At 34.2% G+C, this 16,902-nt stretch overlaps 1 protein-coding gene across 2 annotated transcripts in view; it reads right to left on the bottom strand.

Annotated features, from left to right (window-relative positions):
* Positions 1–16,902, bottom strand: part of Sema3e (semaphorin 3E) — a 228,934-nt gene that overhangs the window by 100,753 nt on the left and 111,279 nt on the right. For both annotated transcript variants that reach the window (XM_021190553.1, XM_029535639.1), the window contains exon 2: positions 2,433–2,593. In XM_021190553.1, coding sequence (XP_021046212.1) covers positions 2,433–2,593 — 161 coding nt within the window. The remainder of the gene's footprint in view (positions 1–2,432; positions 2,594–16,902) is intronic.

The raw sequence follows: 16,902 nt of genomic DNA, 5'->3' as shown, positions 1-16,902 counted from the left end.
CTTCCCATCCCTACTACCTCCTTTCCAATAGTCATGACTAACAATTGGGTCTTGTGACCACTTAATTTAACAAGTGCCATTTATGGACACTAAATTCCACTGGAGGTTGATGTGATCCCAGCGGGTACCCAACTGCTGGCAATGAGTCCCCCTCTTTCTAAACCCATCAGTAGCAAATTGTTTAGCAGTGGGAGGTAGGGCCTCCTGAGTTCCTGGTCGAGCAATGCTTGGATATTGAAAGGCTTATTATTATGAGATTTTACTTAATTTTTGCCTCAACATTATATATATATATATATTCTGTCACAGAAGATCTGAGTAAACAGGCATATCATTTCTGAGAGTGACCTGGAAAGAAAGAGATTAAGAAGAGAAAGAGACAACCCAATAAGCAAGGGAGACCTTAGTTGGAAGGTCATGTGTATGTATCTGGATCCAGGTACAAAAGTATTTAGAGAAGAGGGAAGTCAATATGCTTATTTGAACTCAAATGAATATCATCAGTTATCCAAAACAAGAGGTCAGCCATGAAATAATGTCTGCAAAGGTAGTTTTATATGAACTGAGTAGATTATCTTTACATATTTAGGCATATATATATATTGCATAAAGTCCTCTTTCTCTTCCTACAACTACAAAATCCAACTCATATGTAGTCTTCTGCATTGATATATTTGGTGTTTGAATTTGGGCAGAATCTGTTAAGTTTAATGATATATATATATATATATATATATATATATATATATATATATGGACTTCTCAGAGGGTATGATTCAGAAAAATGTAAGACTAAAGCCAGAAAGATGTGGTTCTAAACAGCTGAACATTTACATAGGCGAGAGGCCCAGTGGGTGCCCCAATAACATATGGCCTATATTATGCTGAAAGAAGTATAATCTAGTTGCTTACATTATTGGGATGTAAAAATCTCTTAGGGGTTTGTCAAAACATCAGTGAGAACAAAAACTAAAGCATGATATGAGACACAATTTTACTTTTCCCAACAAATAGGAATGTTGCAGGAAGACAAGGAATGAGATAAGAGAAAAGAAGGATATGTGGAAAGGAAGTGAAGATGTTAGGAACTATCTTCATGGTTCTAATCATGCTAACATGCAATTATTATTTAATCAAAATTTTCAGTCATTGTATTTTGGGAAAATGAAGGACAGGTCAAAGGGTAGGGCAACAGGTGATGAAAATATGCGTGAATGTCTCTGATAAGAAGCCAGTGCTCTTCTCCTCGAAAGTTAAAGGATTGTACATAAACTCAAACACCAACTCTATCAATGGACAACAATACACAAATGCTGGCTTTCCCCAGGATGTGAAGAGTGCTAATTATATTCTCTCTCTCTCTCTCTCTCTCTCTCTCTCTCTCTCTCTCTCTCTCTCTCTCTCTCTCTCCTCTAGCCCCAGATCCTCCTAGAGCACACACCTTACACAAAAATAAAAAAGAACCCAAAGAAACAGCAAAGCATCTTAAATGATTTCCTCTAGGGATTAGGGTTTGGCGGAGACTAGAGGATCCTGCTTTTTGTCATCTTTTCTTTTTTTTTTTTTTAAATTTGAAAACACACATACTTGGCACATTTTGATGAACATAAAAATAAAGCATAAACAAAGTGGATCGCTTCATATGCATACTAATGCCAAAAAAATATGATTTAAATTTCTCCATGTTTCATGTAAAACTGATACAGCCCTGAAGATGCAACCCAATTCTGTTTTGTATAAATTGTTTTCCTTCCCACAGTTAACCATTTCCAACATATGATCTTACCTGTTGTGTTGCTGTTGCTATTGTTTTGTTTGTTTGTTTTTTTCATTACAAAGTTTCTTTGTGTGTAGCCCTGGCTGTCATGAAATTCACTGTATAAACTGGGATGGCCTTGAACTCAAGAGTCCCCCTGCCTTTCTAGTGCTGAGACTAAAGGCATATGCCACCACCCACTCAATTAATATTCTACTTTCCAGCAAGCTTAAGAAATATCCATCTGAGTTAACAATCTTGCCAAAAATCAACAGTAGATAGTTATACTGATATCATATGTCCGTATTTGGACATTAGAACAATACAGTCTATAGATACTGTTATTAATCTAGAATCCTGCAATTCAGGTCTCAAGACAGTGGGTGTGGTGAAGAAGGTCACTCACTATCCAAGAAGGTCAAATCACAAGGAAAGTGCCTCTCTGCACGTCTTGATTATCTTTGATGGGCTAGAATATCTTTGATGGGCTAGAAAATTCATAAATGATGCTTTTCAAATTTTCCCTAAACTGTTTCCTACTTAGTGGATATTTTATTTCAATTACATAACTATTCGAAACATTAAAGTGGTAAACACAACGGGGAAAACATAAGCTAACGCCCACTTATACCACTTCTCTCTTCTTTCCCGCTTTAAACACTTGGTGTTTCAGTACCTCTCTGTAGCCATCACTGACTCGTTCCAAATTCAGGGAATAGACAAGGTCTCTCCCTCCCACAAAGAGCCGTTCTTGATACTCGTCCAGCAGCATTGTGTGGAGATCAAGAAATCCAAAGGGGCTTTGAAATATTGAAGTCCTATTCAGTTCCAAAAGTTCTGAAATGGAAAGAGAGGTCTAAGTTGAGTGCATGAAAATACATAATGCTGTCCATAATACTTTTCTCAAAGCCCCGTTGTCACATTTGCTTCAGAAATCTGAATCCTTAAATTGAATTACTAAGAAAAGAAAAGAAAAAAGAAAGAAAGAAAAAAAGAATTATCCAGTCAACATTCTGTATCCATATGCATTCTGTCCTAGGTCTTCTAAAACGATAATGTAAGGATGTCCCAAGATCTTTTTACAAACTGAGACGCTTTTTACTTATAATCTAAGCATATTCTTCCTTATTCTTTGAGTCATCTCGAGAATCTTTGGGAAATGCTATTATACCTTATTGTCTGGAGAATAATGAGAAAAGTGCTGGTATGTTCTGGATAGGTATAACACTTAAAGAAATTGACATCCACAGTTGAACCTTGGAAAACAATACCCACAGATACAAGGGAGTATCTGACTATGTAGTCACATGACATAACATTTGTGGGCATTAGTATGTTTATTAAATTATTAATCTGAGTACCTAAGTAAAACTTAGTTGTAAGGTAAATATTGAATGCTTTTAAAATATGAACAAAGCTATCAATAATAATAGGTACAGCAGAGTATAATTATATAATAATTGTGCAATTATATAGTGCAAGGCTGTTTTAAAGCTTCTCTTTGCCTAACAAGATGTAACATCTACACAAAATATACACAAGTCTGTCTAGTTAATTCTAAAATAACAGTTCAGGAAAGTTATATTTCTACCTCAAACTGATATTGAAAATCAAACCCAAATCAAACCGCACAACCCTGGCAAGAACTGAGTTGTAATCACAATCCTGATTACTCCTAAAACCCATTGGGTATCTCCTTTCCACGACTATGGAGAAGTCTGTCTTTATGCATTCTTGCCTATGCTAGGAATTACAAACAATATATATTTTGGGTACATATATTAAATTTAAGAAATCAGAATCTGGCAAAGTCTCCTGTGTACACTTGTTTGTTGGAGGTACGACCTTTAGTTTACTATGCCAGCTGAGTACTTCGGACCTCTAAATTGTACCTATGAGAGCTTTTGGTGATGTGAAGGAATGGTGCCCCTAAAACCAGGCTGAGTACATAATGGCGGAAGTCTCCGTGGGAAACAGTAAACAGAGAAAGTCATCTCAGAGAATTTAATATCAAACAGCTCACAGAGTATGCAGATTCTTACTGATTGGGATACTCACAAGCAGTAAATGCGAGTATGAAATATAACACTGAATATGAAATTGCTTTTACTCTCCCTTAAGAATCTAGGAGGCAGGGGGGTTGAGAGTTCAAGACCTGCCTGGGTTACTTAGTGAGATTGGTTTCAAATCAACAAAATGAAAACAATAGAATGAAAAAGAATGTGGTTCTTATCCAGTTTTCTGCACAAAATTGTGTGGAGTAGAGTTACCTTTAAATCTTTGGTTTAGATGAAGCAATATTGCACAATTTCAAAATTCTATATAGACATCTCATGTGAGATATTGAACCACTTAGCTTAAGTAAAGACTTTTAGACTAAATCTTGAGGGTAGGCCTGAAGGAATACCAGGTATTTTATTGGTAAAGAAAACTGGAATTATAGAGAGTTTTGATAGAGACCCGTAAATTCCAGAAGAGAAAAAGTCCCAGGTACTATTTTTTAAAGTTATAAATAATACTATCTTCCTTACTAGACATTCACCAATTATAAAGTACATTTTAATATCACGGGAGAAACATAGAAGTTCTTGGCTGCCATTATGCTTTGGTTGTTATAAATGAGAGCTCATAATTTCATGTGAGCTCTACTAAGTGAACTCTTTTCTATAAGAATTTCCCCAGATACTCTGATAATTTGCTTATATTTATTACTTTCTGTGCATAATAAAAAAATTCTCTAAAATGAGTAAATTTGAACAAAGAATGATTACATATTAGTTATTAACACATTTTAGGCTATAAAGATGCTCAGGAAATTAAATTTTGTGGAAAAAAATAAATAAAATATATGAAAAGTTTCTGATATGAGCCCCCTTGCCTGAACTGTCATTGGAGTTTATTAGATAAAGTCAGGATTGTTTATTGAAAATGTGGAATTGGAATGAGAAGCTATGTAGCTATTTCATGAGTTAAGTCCTTCTGTGCAGGTCCTTGTTTGGTTTTGAATAAGGTCATTACCACCTCATTACCTCTCCATATACAAGAAAAGATAGATATTAACTTCTACTTGTTATAGATTTTCCACTTGCATAAGCTTATTATAATTCTAAATGATTAAAGATTCTTATTTATTTGTTAATAGTAAGAAATGTCATTTACTATGTCACCAATCATCTTTTACTCTGATGAATTAACCTCTTCTCTCACCCTTTTGGCTTCTCTATATCCCTAAAGCACCCAAAAGATTCAAACGTGCACGTGTGCCATTGTGGGTAGAAACTAGACAAAGCAAAGCAAAGGGTAAGAATTAGAGTATACATTAGCCCATGTAAATGATGTACATACTAAATTTCAATGACCTTTACTATTTCTGACCCTGCGCCCCACACACACACAAAATGAGCTACCACACCATAATAGTTTAAATTATCATTGACTTTATTTTATTAATGAAAAATTAGGCAACTCCAAGTTTAATGTCTCAAAAAGGTAAATGCTATTACAGGGAGATAACACTCAGATTACCCATTAAACCATAATAATCAATTACAGCTTACATACGCATGGCAACCAAATTCTTACATGAAGACTCTGAAGAAACAAGTTTTAGTCATGAGTATGATCTTATTGAAAGATCATCCTTTGGACAGCCTTTAAACCTCTCTGGTTAAAAAAAAAAAAAAAAGCTGGCCGTGGTGGCACATGCCTTTAATCCCAAAACTCGGGAGGCAGAGGCAGGCAGATTTCTGAGTTCGAGGCAAGCCTGGTCCACAAAGTTTGTTCCAGGACAGCCAGGGCTATACAGAGAAACCCTGACTCAAAAAACCAAATAATAATTAATAAATAAATAAATAAATAAATAAATAAATAAATAAAAATAAAAAAACTCTCTGGTTTGCATTCCTCAAATTTTTATCATTTTCTATGCTTATAATTTCTAATTGATTGGATTAATTGCATTTTCACAGTGAAGATGATATCACAGTATAAAAAAAAAATCAAATATGCCATTGAATTAATATTGCCTGTCCATAATGTGTTACTTAGAATGTGATAGTATATTCAATTGAAAAAGCCTCTTTTTCGGAATCAAGCCTTGTTCAAAAAGAAATATTTAAACTATTTGTTTTATTTTTAATATTTAGATGATTATATGATGAGGTAAGTGTTTTCTTATTATTGTTACAAAAATTTTGAAGATGATTTATCCCTACTGATTCATAATTCTCAGAAAAAAATAAGCTGTCAAAACAGTTATGAGACATAAAACTGAATGGCCTCCAACATCTCAAACAACAAGTCAAGGAATTTTATTTTATTAATGTAGATACTTCCCATAATAATTGCTAAGTGATTTTCTATATTAAAAAAAAAAAGACAAAGTGTTATATGTCATGTTCTTGAAACCGTTTTTACACTTGGGAGAGGTCAAGTGCATCAAATGTTTCAGCTGCTCCTGATCGGGATCATCACGTGCAACAGAACAGCACCGGCTGTGGTTCACTACGCAGCTCAGGTTTGTCAACAGACCGGTCATCTCAGAACCAGAAAGAGAAGTAAAACATACTCTTACAACGGTTTATATTTCCTCACTCATTCCCATAGAAAAAAAAAAACGGATTTTTTAAATCATTAATCTTCCAATAGGTTTAGTACACTTTAGCTATCCTTCCTAAAAGATAGTTATATATCAGTCTCTTTTACTTAGCCAGCAAAAGTTGACAGTATTGATTATACATAAAGATTTGTGCTTTAGACATGTCTGTAATAAGAGACCCAGACATTCCATTATCAAACTGTGTTTTGAAAAGGATGTATTTATTTAATTTTATATTTATTCTGCATTAACTCCACTACTTTGTTTACTTATTTAACTTATTAACCTATGGATCTAAAATTTTATATATAAATATTTTCAATTAAATTAACAAGTATATGTTTTAGACAAGTTAAGGGAAGAAGTAAACAATGTAAAAACAGATGAGAGGAATTACTGTAACTGTAAAATATTCCTCTAGTATTGGACATATTGTTAAAATAAGTTTTCTCCTCAAATTGACCTTATCCTGAAAGAAGTCAGGGCAATATAATATTAGCAGAATAAAATAATGTGCACAGAAACATCATGAAGTGCCAAGGATTAGTAGAAATTTCTACTAAAGTGATCAGAAGAGGAATGCTCAAAAATGCCAGAATGACCTCTAATAATCCAAATAAATAAGGTGTCATGCCCCATAACTGTTCCCAATATTAAAGTCCTCAATGAAAACCAATTGATCTATATAAAAATTTACCCCTAAAAAAAGTAACTGTACAACCACAGGTGGCCATGGTAATCAAGAACATAAGTTTTGAGAAAACAGAAATTAAATTAAGTAGTGCAAATCCTAGGGCAGAGATCTAGAACTTTTGGTAACTACAAAATGAACCAAAATCCATGTAATTGATGTCTGAGAGGAAATAGTCCAATTTGAACTCTCTCTCTCTCTCTCTCTCTCTCTCTCTCTCTCTCTCTCTCTCTCTCTCTCTCTCTCTCTCTCACACACACACACACACACACACACACACACACACACACACACACACCAGTATGCTTCAGTGTACAGTTTTTGAGAGGTTTCTTCACTAATTTCCTCAGGGCCGATTATCGCTGTTGGCCTCCAGCTGAGTGGTACTCATCACTGTATGATAATAGCTCCTCTACTTCTCAATTCAACTTCTCAAGACAAATAATATAATTGGCTCATCAGTGTTTACACTTCATCAGTATCTGGCTTCTTCCAGGTAACTTTATCACCCTAATTGGCTCCAATTATTCATCTGTACTTAAGAGTGGAAGTCATGTGATGAACAGTGTGGTCCCTATAATTAAACAACACTAGAGCAATCACCATGAAGATTATGCTTCAATTCCTCAGGCAAACCTATTCAATGACAAATGTCTTACAATCCGTATTTCTACTGCACCAAATAAGTCGACTAGATGGATATAGATATTAAATATCATCTTACTGTATGTTGGAGAACAAGCCACTCCTAAAACTGAAATTGTATTTGAGATATGTTCTCTAATACTAACTGGATTCTCAGAGTCATTGTCACTGCTAGAGAAAGTGCAAGGACTGGTCCCCTCACCCCATGTCCAACCCTTCTACTTCATTCACATTCATTTTCTAGGAATAGAAATATGTCGAATTTGTGAAATGGGCATTCTAAACATGAAATCAGTCAACAAGTTTGGTAAAGAGCCAAAAAACAATCACTAGAAAGTAAAGAAAAGAAAGTATATAAAAACACAATAAAATTATTTATATATGAGCAAAAATATCTATGATATTTTTAATATGTAGAAAATGTTTTAATGAAACCATTACTGTTCCTATTCTATTACTAGCATTTAAATAATTAAACATAATGAATATTACTATGAAACTGGTATAAAATATCAATTTTGATAGAATTTTAAAAATTAAAAACTAATGAAAATATGACTCTAAAATTCCATACACTTCTACTTTATTCAAATTTTCTATAGTGAACATAAGTCAATTAATTAAAATCAGTTATATCTCATTAGGCATTCCATTTTTGTGATAAAATTTCTTCATTCTAGATGGCCTATCAAGATGCTAATAGTTGATTTCCAATCATTGTTGTCATGGGTCAACTTTAATGGGCTATATATATATTACCCCATTAAATAAACATGACTGCCCTCCAGAAAAACTCAATTTTCTACATGTAAAAATTGGAAATTATAGTAACACAGTGCATGGCTAAAGTTATTTGGTTGGTTTGGATTCAAAATTAAAGCAAGAAGAGTTGATTGTCAAGTTTTAGGAATATATATATATATATATAGACACATAGACACAAATGTATGTTTTTAACATCAATCAAAGCAAAAAGTAAATTTGATAGAAAGTCAGGAGGGGTATATTGGGGTTTGATGAGAAAGGGGAGGAGAATAAATGTGCTCATAATATAAAGAAAAAGTTTAAACACAAATTGTAAAACTCCAAATGAAATCATCAATGTGACCTCAGACAACTCAGTCTCTCCTCTGTTCCTAATACCAAAGTAAATCAATTGCTGGATTTATTACAAGTTCGTTCTTTATTAATAATGATTCAATGAATGATACTTTAAATGTATATTTTACAATTTATTATAAGAAAGTCTGGTCGGGGATGGAGAGATGTCTTAGTGGCTAAGAGCACTGACTGTTCTTCCAGAGGACCAGGGTGGAATTCCCAGAACCCTCATGGTGACTTATAACTGTCTATAACTCCAGTTCCAAGAGGCCCAACACCTTCACCCAGACATACATGCAGACAAAACGCTAGTGCACATAACATAAAAATAAGTAAATAATTTTAAAGGGGTAAGGGCCTGGAAGATGGCTCATAAGTTAAGAGCACTGGCTGCTCTTTAAGGATTCCTGAGTTCAATAACCAGCACCCACATAGCAACTCAAAACTATCTATAACGGAACCTAATGCTCTCTTCTGATATGCACACAGAAATGCAGACATATACATAAAATACAATAAACAAATAAACCTAAAAAAAAGGCTAGTCAATAATGAAATTATATTGTACCAGTAACTTAATTTCTTTTTGTCACAGCCTCAAAGAGAATACAAGTTAGAATGGAAGCTCTGCTATAATTTCTTAACATTTTGATTTGATATAACTAAAAAGAAAACAAAAAGAATTCACCTTAATATCAACTTTATAAACCTTTAATTTGCATTTTCAAAGAGTTGCATAACAAAGTAGAGATTTTTACATGGCTTTTATTTATCAATTTGTGTCATATTCAGATTTAGATATCTTATTTTTTTTAAAAAAAGTTAATTTCCTAATTAGGTACAGAGTTTCAAAATCTGTTTTGATGCACACCAAGTCAGACAAAGGGCTGGCAAGCAGGGTCTCCTTCCTCCCTTCTTGAGGACTTTTCTCTCTGATCTTAGCCTCAGATATCCCATGGACTTGACATATTTACCAAGCAGTGGCTATATTCTTTATCCCCTACCTCTTCAAACTGTCTGGAGGAAAGAAACAAAATCTACAGGAAGAAAGGGACAAAGGAACTCTAATCCCAGTCAATCCACAAGATGGCATCAGTAATGGACAGCACAGACTCTGAAGAAGAGTGGCATCTTGAGTTCTTTCTCCCTAAAAATAACATGAATCACTTGGGAGAGAAGGACAAAGAAACAAGACAGAACGAAATGTACCGACTCCGAGTTCATCCGGAAATTTTCTAAAGAGGGAACTAATTATTACAGCTAAGCTGTGTGCTAATTATCAGCTGTCGATGGAGATTTACACGGAGGATTTAGTCATTTCCTCTCCCGGCCTTTCTTGTTAACCTGCAAGGCTCACGGTGTTAAAACTCACTGGCATAGATATATTAAGGCACCCTTCTCTCCAGTTAAAATGTATTTAAGTGCTGCACTTGTGTGTGTGTAAGATGTAACACGCAGGAGGACAGCATGCATATTATCTAACTCACAAGTTTAAATAGGTTTGTTTCCCTCTTAAATACACACTTCTTGTTCCACTGTCAACCCACAAAGTAAGAACTCTGTGAGAATTGGTCCTGCAATTAAACATGGCACTATTTTCCAAATCAATGACTTTATTTAGTGTTTCTGTAAGTTTATTCAACCAAAATTATTTTAAAAATAATATACGGAAATAGCCATCAAAAACTTCAACATCACAGTTAAAATGGGAGTATTTTTTGCAGCACGCTTTCATGATTTTGACAGACATGACAGATGAGAACTAACAGCAAGTAATAATGTTGAAAAGGTGAAATTTTTTAAAATGGAAGGAATTGATGTGTAGAGAATGCAGTTTAGCAAGAGTGCTTGCTTCACATACATGCATCCCAAACTGTGCAAAAAGCCAAAAGACTATCAATTAGCTTCCTAAGAGATATAATAATGGAATTGCTAATGGATTGTAATCATTTGTACAGTGCTTTTTTTTTTTTTTTTAAGGTTTTTCGAGACAGGGTTTCTCTGTATAGCCCTGGCTGTCCTGGAACTCACTCTGTAGACCAGGCTGGCCTCGAACTCAGAAATCCACCTGCCTCTGCCTCCCAAGTGCTGGGATTAAAGGCGTGCGCCACCACACCCGGCCCAGTGCTCTTTTTCTTAATAGACGATGCTAGCCTTGTCATGCATTCACTGATTTTAAATTCTTTGTCACAAGTCAAAGGTATCAACAAGGCATTTCAGTGAATTAAAATTTTTAATTAATCCTACTTTCAAACACAATGTACATAAGGGTATACAGTATATAGTCTTTTAAGATTCCCTGAGTTCATACATGGTAAGTATTTAATATTTTATATAATACTCTGGCTTTCTGGTCTCTGAATTCTGTTATCAGGAAGACACTGGGGTCATCTTTACATAGAATCTCTAAGTATGTATCAAACCTATGTACAAATGCATGAATTTGAATCATGTAACTGAAGAAAATCAAACAAAATAGTTAATACTCCCTAAAAGTCAATTATTTAAACTGGTTCTTATAAATTCCATCTATATATTTAACCATGACTATTTTTTATTTCACTGAAAACCAAATACAGGGGTTCTGTGGGAATATCTTGGTGGTATTCTCTACTTAGATCAAGGGAAGCACTCCTTCTATGTTCCTTGAGAGCCTTGTACCTGGGGTATACTACTATAAACGTGGGAAGAATGAGCTCTGAGTTCTCTAATGGTATGATCAGACTTCCTTTAAAGTCATTGATTGCTTTTGGATGTGCATAATGTAAATCAGAAAGGAGCAATAGAAGATGAGGAATGTTTGAAGATGGCTCTTTAATGAGCAAACGGAGAGAATGGAAGGAAACGAAGCAGCAGGCATTGTGAGGACAGAATTTGAAAGCTTAAGTGGAAGAGATAAATGGGCAAGAGATATTTTCAATGGCGTTCAATAAATATTTCTGCACATGAAAACTAATTACTTCAAAATACCAAACAACCCCAATCAGAATGGCTACCACAAAGACATTTGACAACAAACTCTGTTGAGTGTCTGGGTAGAAAAGAACCCTTATTTATTGCTAGTATCAGTTTAAACTAATAGAAACATTAAGAAAGTCTGGGGTTTCTCAAAAGGTTAAAAATATAACTATGATTCTAAACCAACTATATTATTCCTTGGCACATACCCAAAAAACATCTACCACAGAGACAATTGCACATCCATGTTCATTACTATAGTTTAGATATAAACAGCATAGATATGCTCCAACAGATAAATAAAGATGCTCAAATGTAGCATAGAGATAAAGATAAACTCTAATCAGCTCTAAATAAAATGAAATTCTGACACTTTCAGGCAAATGAATGAATTTGAAATATATAACGTTATCATTGTCCCTAAAGCTCAGAAACACATAAACTACATATTCTCTCTCATATGTGGATCCTACATTTGAAATTTATGTGTGTGTGCCTATAAATTCATGTAAATTATAAAAGCAAAAGAAGTAGAAATAGACCAAGAGAGGGTGAGAGGAAGTACTAAGGAACTGGGAAAACAATCTGTGACATGTGACAATTGACATGTGACATGAAAGCAGAAAGGACACTGGAGGAGGGACATTAACAGGATTAAAAAGAAATGTGGAAGAATATTAAAGGGAGAGGAGAATCCACTAAAACGTACTTTGTTTGAAATTTCTCTAGTGATACCTAATAGCTTGAACACTTATTAAAAATGGAAATACATATAAACTACAGATAGCAATTACAGAATATTCAGATCACTGATGGCAGACATGTTATTTGTTTTCTATGTTGCTTTTAAAACAATGCAGTGACATATATATACAAATAGGCAATGTATGTGAATTCACATTTGTACAAGTATGTTAGAATAGCGTCCAAGAATTGCTATTTGTATAGGAATGTAACCAATACTAGTGGACATAATTTGTATCCCAGTTCTTGGTGGTAGAGTATTACACACAATGCTTTCACCATTCTAATATTATAATTTTCTTGCTTATGGGATACTCATGCATCAGAAGACAGTTAGAATTCTCTGCAACATCTCAAATCAGAATCATCCTGGATATCCCGCTGTTAAAAAAAATAAATAAAATGAAGAGCCGGGTGGTGGTGGCACATGCCTTCTCGGGAGGCAGAAACGGGAGAATCTCTGAGTTCAAGGCCATTCTGGTCTACACAACTGTCTCAAAATGACAAGAATTATTAATTAATTAATTAATTAATTAAAAAATAAAATGAGAGGAAGTGTGTTGGAAGACAGTCCAAGAATGGAGCCATGCAAGGGTAATGCTAAGTGCTCATGAGAAAACAAGACAAGAGTCTTGTGACCTCAGTTTCTTCAAAACAGAATTGTTCTTGGTGTAGTGGTTAAGAGTCAGTTTGCTCCAGATATTGTTATTCACATGCCTCTATAAGAAATGCTTTTTGGTCACATATGACTTGCCTTGGGTACACTTTACTCAGGTGTCTCTTGTTAACTGTCAGCATATACATATAAATTGTCTGATACGATAAATAAAGTTAGCTAGTGCATAACAACTTATTTTTAGGCCCTGCTATCCCAGGTTCATGACAAAAAAAAAAATAGAGATGTAAACAAAAGTATGTTTTTATTTAAATTTTAGGAGTGAAATTACAGGATTAAAAAGAAATGTGGATGAATACTAAAGGTATACCAAAAGATGTATGAATCTACTTTTCTTAAGCAGTGTCAGAATTGCATCCACTGGGATTATTTCCTTTTAAACTCTATTGCTATATGTAGAATCAGTGTACTTCCAAGTCTACTTAACAAAAGTTTGACTGTAGTTTAAATACATTTTTCTGATCTGACTGGGTTATATGATTTTCTTTTCAATATACATTTTAGAATAAATGAAACATATTAGCATACATCTTGATGTACTCTGTCTTAATATTGAGTGATTTTTCCCTCGTTGTATACATTGGCTGTTTTTCCACTGATTGTGTCATAACTAAGGAACCACACATCCAAACACTTATGTTTTCTGTAGATCACAGTTGAGAGATAAAGGAAAGTACTTCAAAAAATGTCAAATTTTGCATTCTGACAATGTTAGAAGAGTACTTCAATGTGATGTGCCTTTACATCAGTAAATAGAATGATTTTTTTCCCTTCAATTTTGCCTTCAAGTGGTAATTATTATCAGACATAATCAACCTGTTCAGCAATGAACACTTTCCAAAACATGCTGGATTAATAAAGACATACACAAAGTGATCTGGCTATGAAGGCAGATAAGGAAGATCCCCAACTTCTGGTAGATAGTGCTAAGGATACATGTTCAGCTGTGGCATTAAGTGGAAATGAGAAAGTTATAGTCTTGCCCACAATGTAAAAATCATTATTCAACATAGAAGGAAAAATGACTCAAAGTGTACATTTAACCTACTCTTGACTATACATTATTAGAGAACAATGGGGGTTCTAGAATTCTGAGGGGAAATGTACAATAAAACATTACATAATCAAAACATAGATTAAGGAAGCCTGGAACATATGTGAAAACCTATGACATGTTCTAGGAGGTCAGTCTTTCATACCTTCTTAGAGAAGACTTAGATTTTTAGAACATTTACAAGAATTTCTCTGTGGGAAAGAGAAAAAGCCCTGAGAGAGGTCCTATGTGAATATATGCTATAGACATGGCCATCACTACATCAAAGACCTGCCGCCTGGCCCCATGCCTCATGGAAATGGCAGAGGTACTCTCGATCTAGCGGTACTCTCGATCTAGCGTGGTGCTCTACCTAGAGGGATGGCCAAGCTTCCCTTGGAGTTCTCATGCAAATATTGACAGTGCAGAAGATGTCCACCACAGCTTCCTCCCACTTCAATGTCTGTAGCCTGCTCCTTTACAGAGGTATCTCCTACAGAGACTATCTAAATTGGCCTCGTTGTCCCACTGTATGCAGTGACCCTTTCCACCTGTTCACCTGTGTGGAGTATACGAGCTGAGCTTCCCGTGTTCTGTTGTTTCCCCATTGGATAGCCCAGGCTACCTGATGTCAGCTTTTCTGTGTTCCTGTGTCTGTCCTTTTTGTCACTACCTTGGTGCCAGTTGAAACTGGACAAGGACACAGCAGCATTCAGTATTAGTAATAGCATGTTATGGGTTTGGCTTTTACCATTATCTAAACATTTATTTATCTCCCCCCAAAATGTATATGTACTCCATGCAACTGTGGACACAGCTTTGCCTATTTATATTTTCACTTATTTGAAAGAGTTAGACATCTAAATATGAGGTAATTTTTTTTGAGTCAGGATCTTGTGATATAGTCCTGGCTGACCTGTTACCTGATGTACTCACTATGTAGTTAGAATACTCTCTAACATAGAGCAATCCTGCTCCTTCTGTCATTCAAGAGCAGAAATTATAGGCATGCACAGGACCATGTCTTACGATAAGATTAATTTTACATGAATATTTAAAATCCCATTTTTCTAGCCTAAAGCCACTTCACAGATGAATATGACTCATGTTTTAACTTAATAGTAGAATAATATTGTCTTATAAATTTATATCATATTTTCTCTTAAAATTACATTTAAAGTAAGTGGATCATGACTAGTTCCTTTAATATTTGTTTACTTTAATCAATATACATATTTAACAACTACTACTATTGGCAATTAGTATTAACAAAAATTCATTTTTAAATGCATATGTGTGAGGAAAGTTGACTAATATACAAATAATTGAAATCATCACTACTACTTACAATGTAAATATGTTACAGTATTTTTTAATTCATAAATATTCTATGTTAGAATGGAGAGATGGCTCAGTGCTAAATGTACTTGCCGCACAGCATGATGACTAGATGCACAGTACAATTATAATCGTAGCCCAAGCATGACGGGAGAGCAGATAGAGACGGCAGAATCATCTGAAAGCTAGCCTTGAGTGTGCAAAGTTGCAGCAGAAACAAAAGAGAGTCCCTGCCTCAGCTAGGTGAAAAGAGAGAACAGATTCCCAAAAGGTTGTCTTCTTAGCTCATGGCAGACGCATACCTGCACTCTCGAGTACATATCACACACACACACACACACACACACACACACACACACACACACACACATTCCATGTCATAAACCTACAGTTTTTGTACAATCTATACTTATATTTTAATTTAAGTCATGTTAAGATATCACCTAAGTTGAATAAGTATTAAATATTTGTTAATTAGCATTTGATAATTTTAGTCATCAAAGTAATGTATGTAGGTTACTAGTATATAGTAAATAAATTTGAAATGATTTTATCAAAATTCTATACTTCTCATTAGGAACAGCTATACTGACCTTTTCCCCAAACTTTGTTTTTCTAATAATGATGATAAATAAATGTTGATAAATAAAATAATAATGTTGATAATGTTGATAAAATAAATATTTTATTATTATTTATAAAGTTCATTCATCTTTAAAGTTTTAATCCTAGTATTTAGTTCCAGAACTGTATTATTTATGCAACTTCATACTTGCAGCCTTTCCCTAGAGTCTCAGAGGACTCCTACGTTCATCAAGTGAAGAACAAGCCCTTGTTGCTCTCACTTTGTTTTTCATATATCTGTATTCTTTCTTCTCATATAGAAAATAAGTTACACAGGAGTGGCATGCTCTTTATTTTGGATACTGTGATATCACTCAGACTTAAACCACTGCATACATATTATTTAGTGGACACTAAAGATGTGTTAAATGTTAAATGAATAAATTTCTCTGTGACTCAACTTCATATTGTGAAGTCATAATTAACTGGCAGATTTTTTGTACGAATCCCATTATCTCCTACAGTATATAGAAAGAATCCCACAGTATTTAAAGGGCAGCAAATATAAATAGGATTATTTCCTTGTCTTCAACACTGATAAACTGTAAGACAGAGGTTAATAATGGCAGATTCCCTGTAGAAATAGACATTTCTTATTAGATTATGTCATAAAGACGTGGTTACTCTCATAATATGAGGTAAACATTAAACAGAAATTCTGTAAGTATCCAATCACTGTATCAGTGAAAATACTATATATATATATATATATATATATATATATATATATATATATATA

Source organism: Mus pahari, chromosome 2, assembly GCF_900095145.1.
Source record: "Mus pahari chromosome 2, PAHARI_EIJ_v1.1, whole genome shotgun sequence".
In the NCBI taxonomy this organism is placed as follows: Eukaryota; Metazoa; Chordata; class Mammalia; order Rodentia; family Muridae; genus Mus; species Mus pahari.
This window is presented reverse-complemented; position numbering and strand designations above follow the sequence as displayed.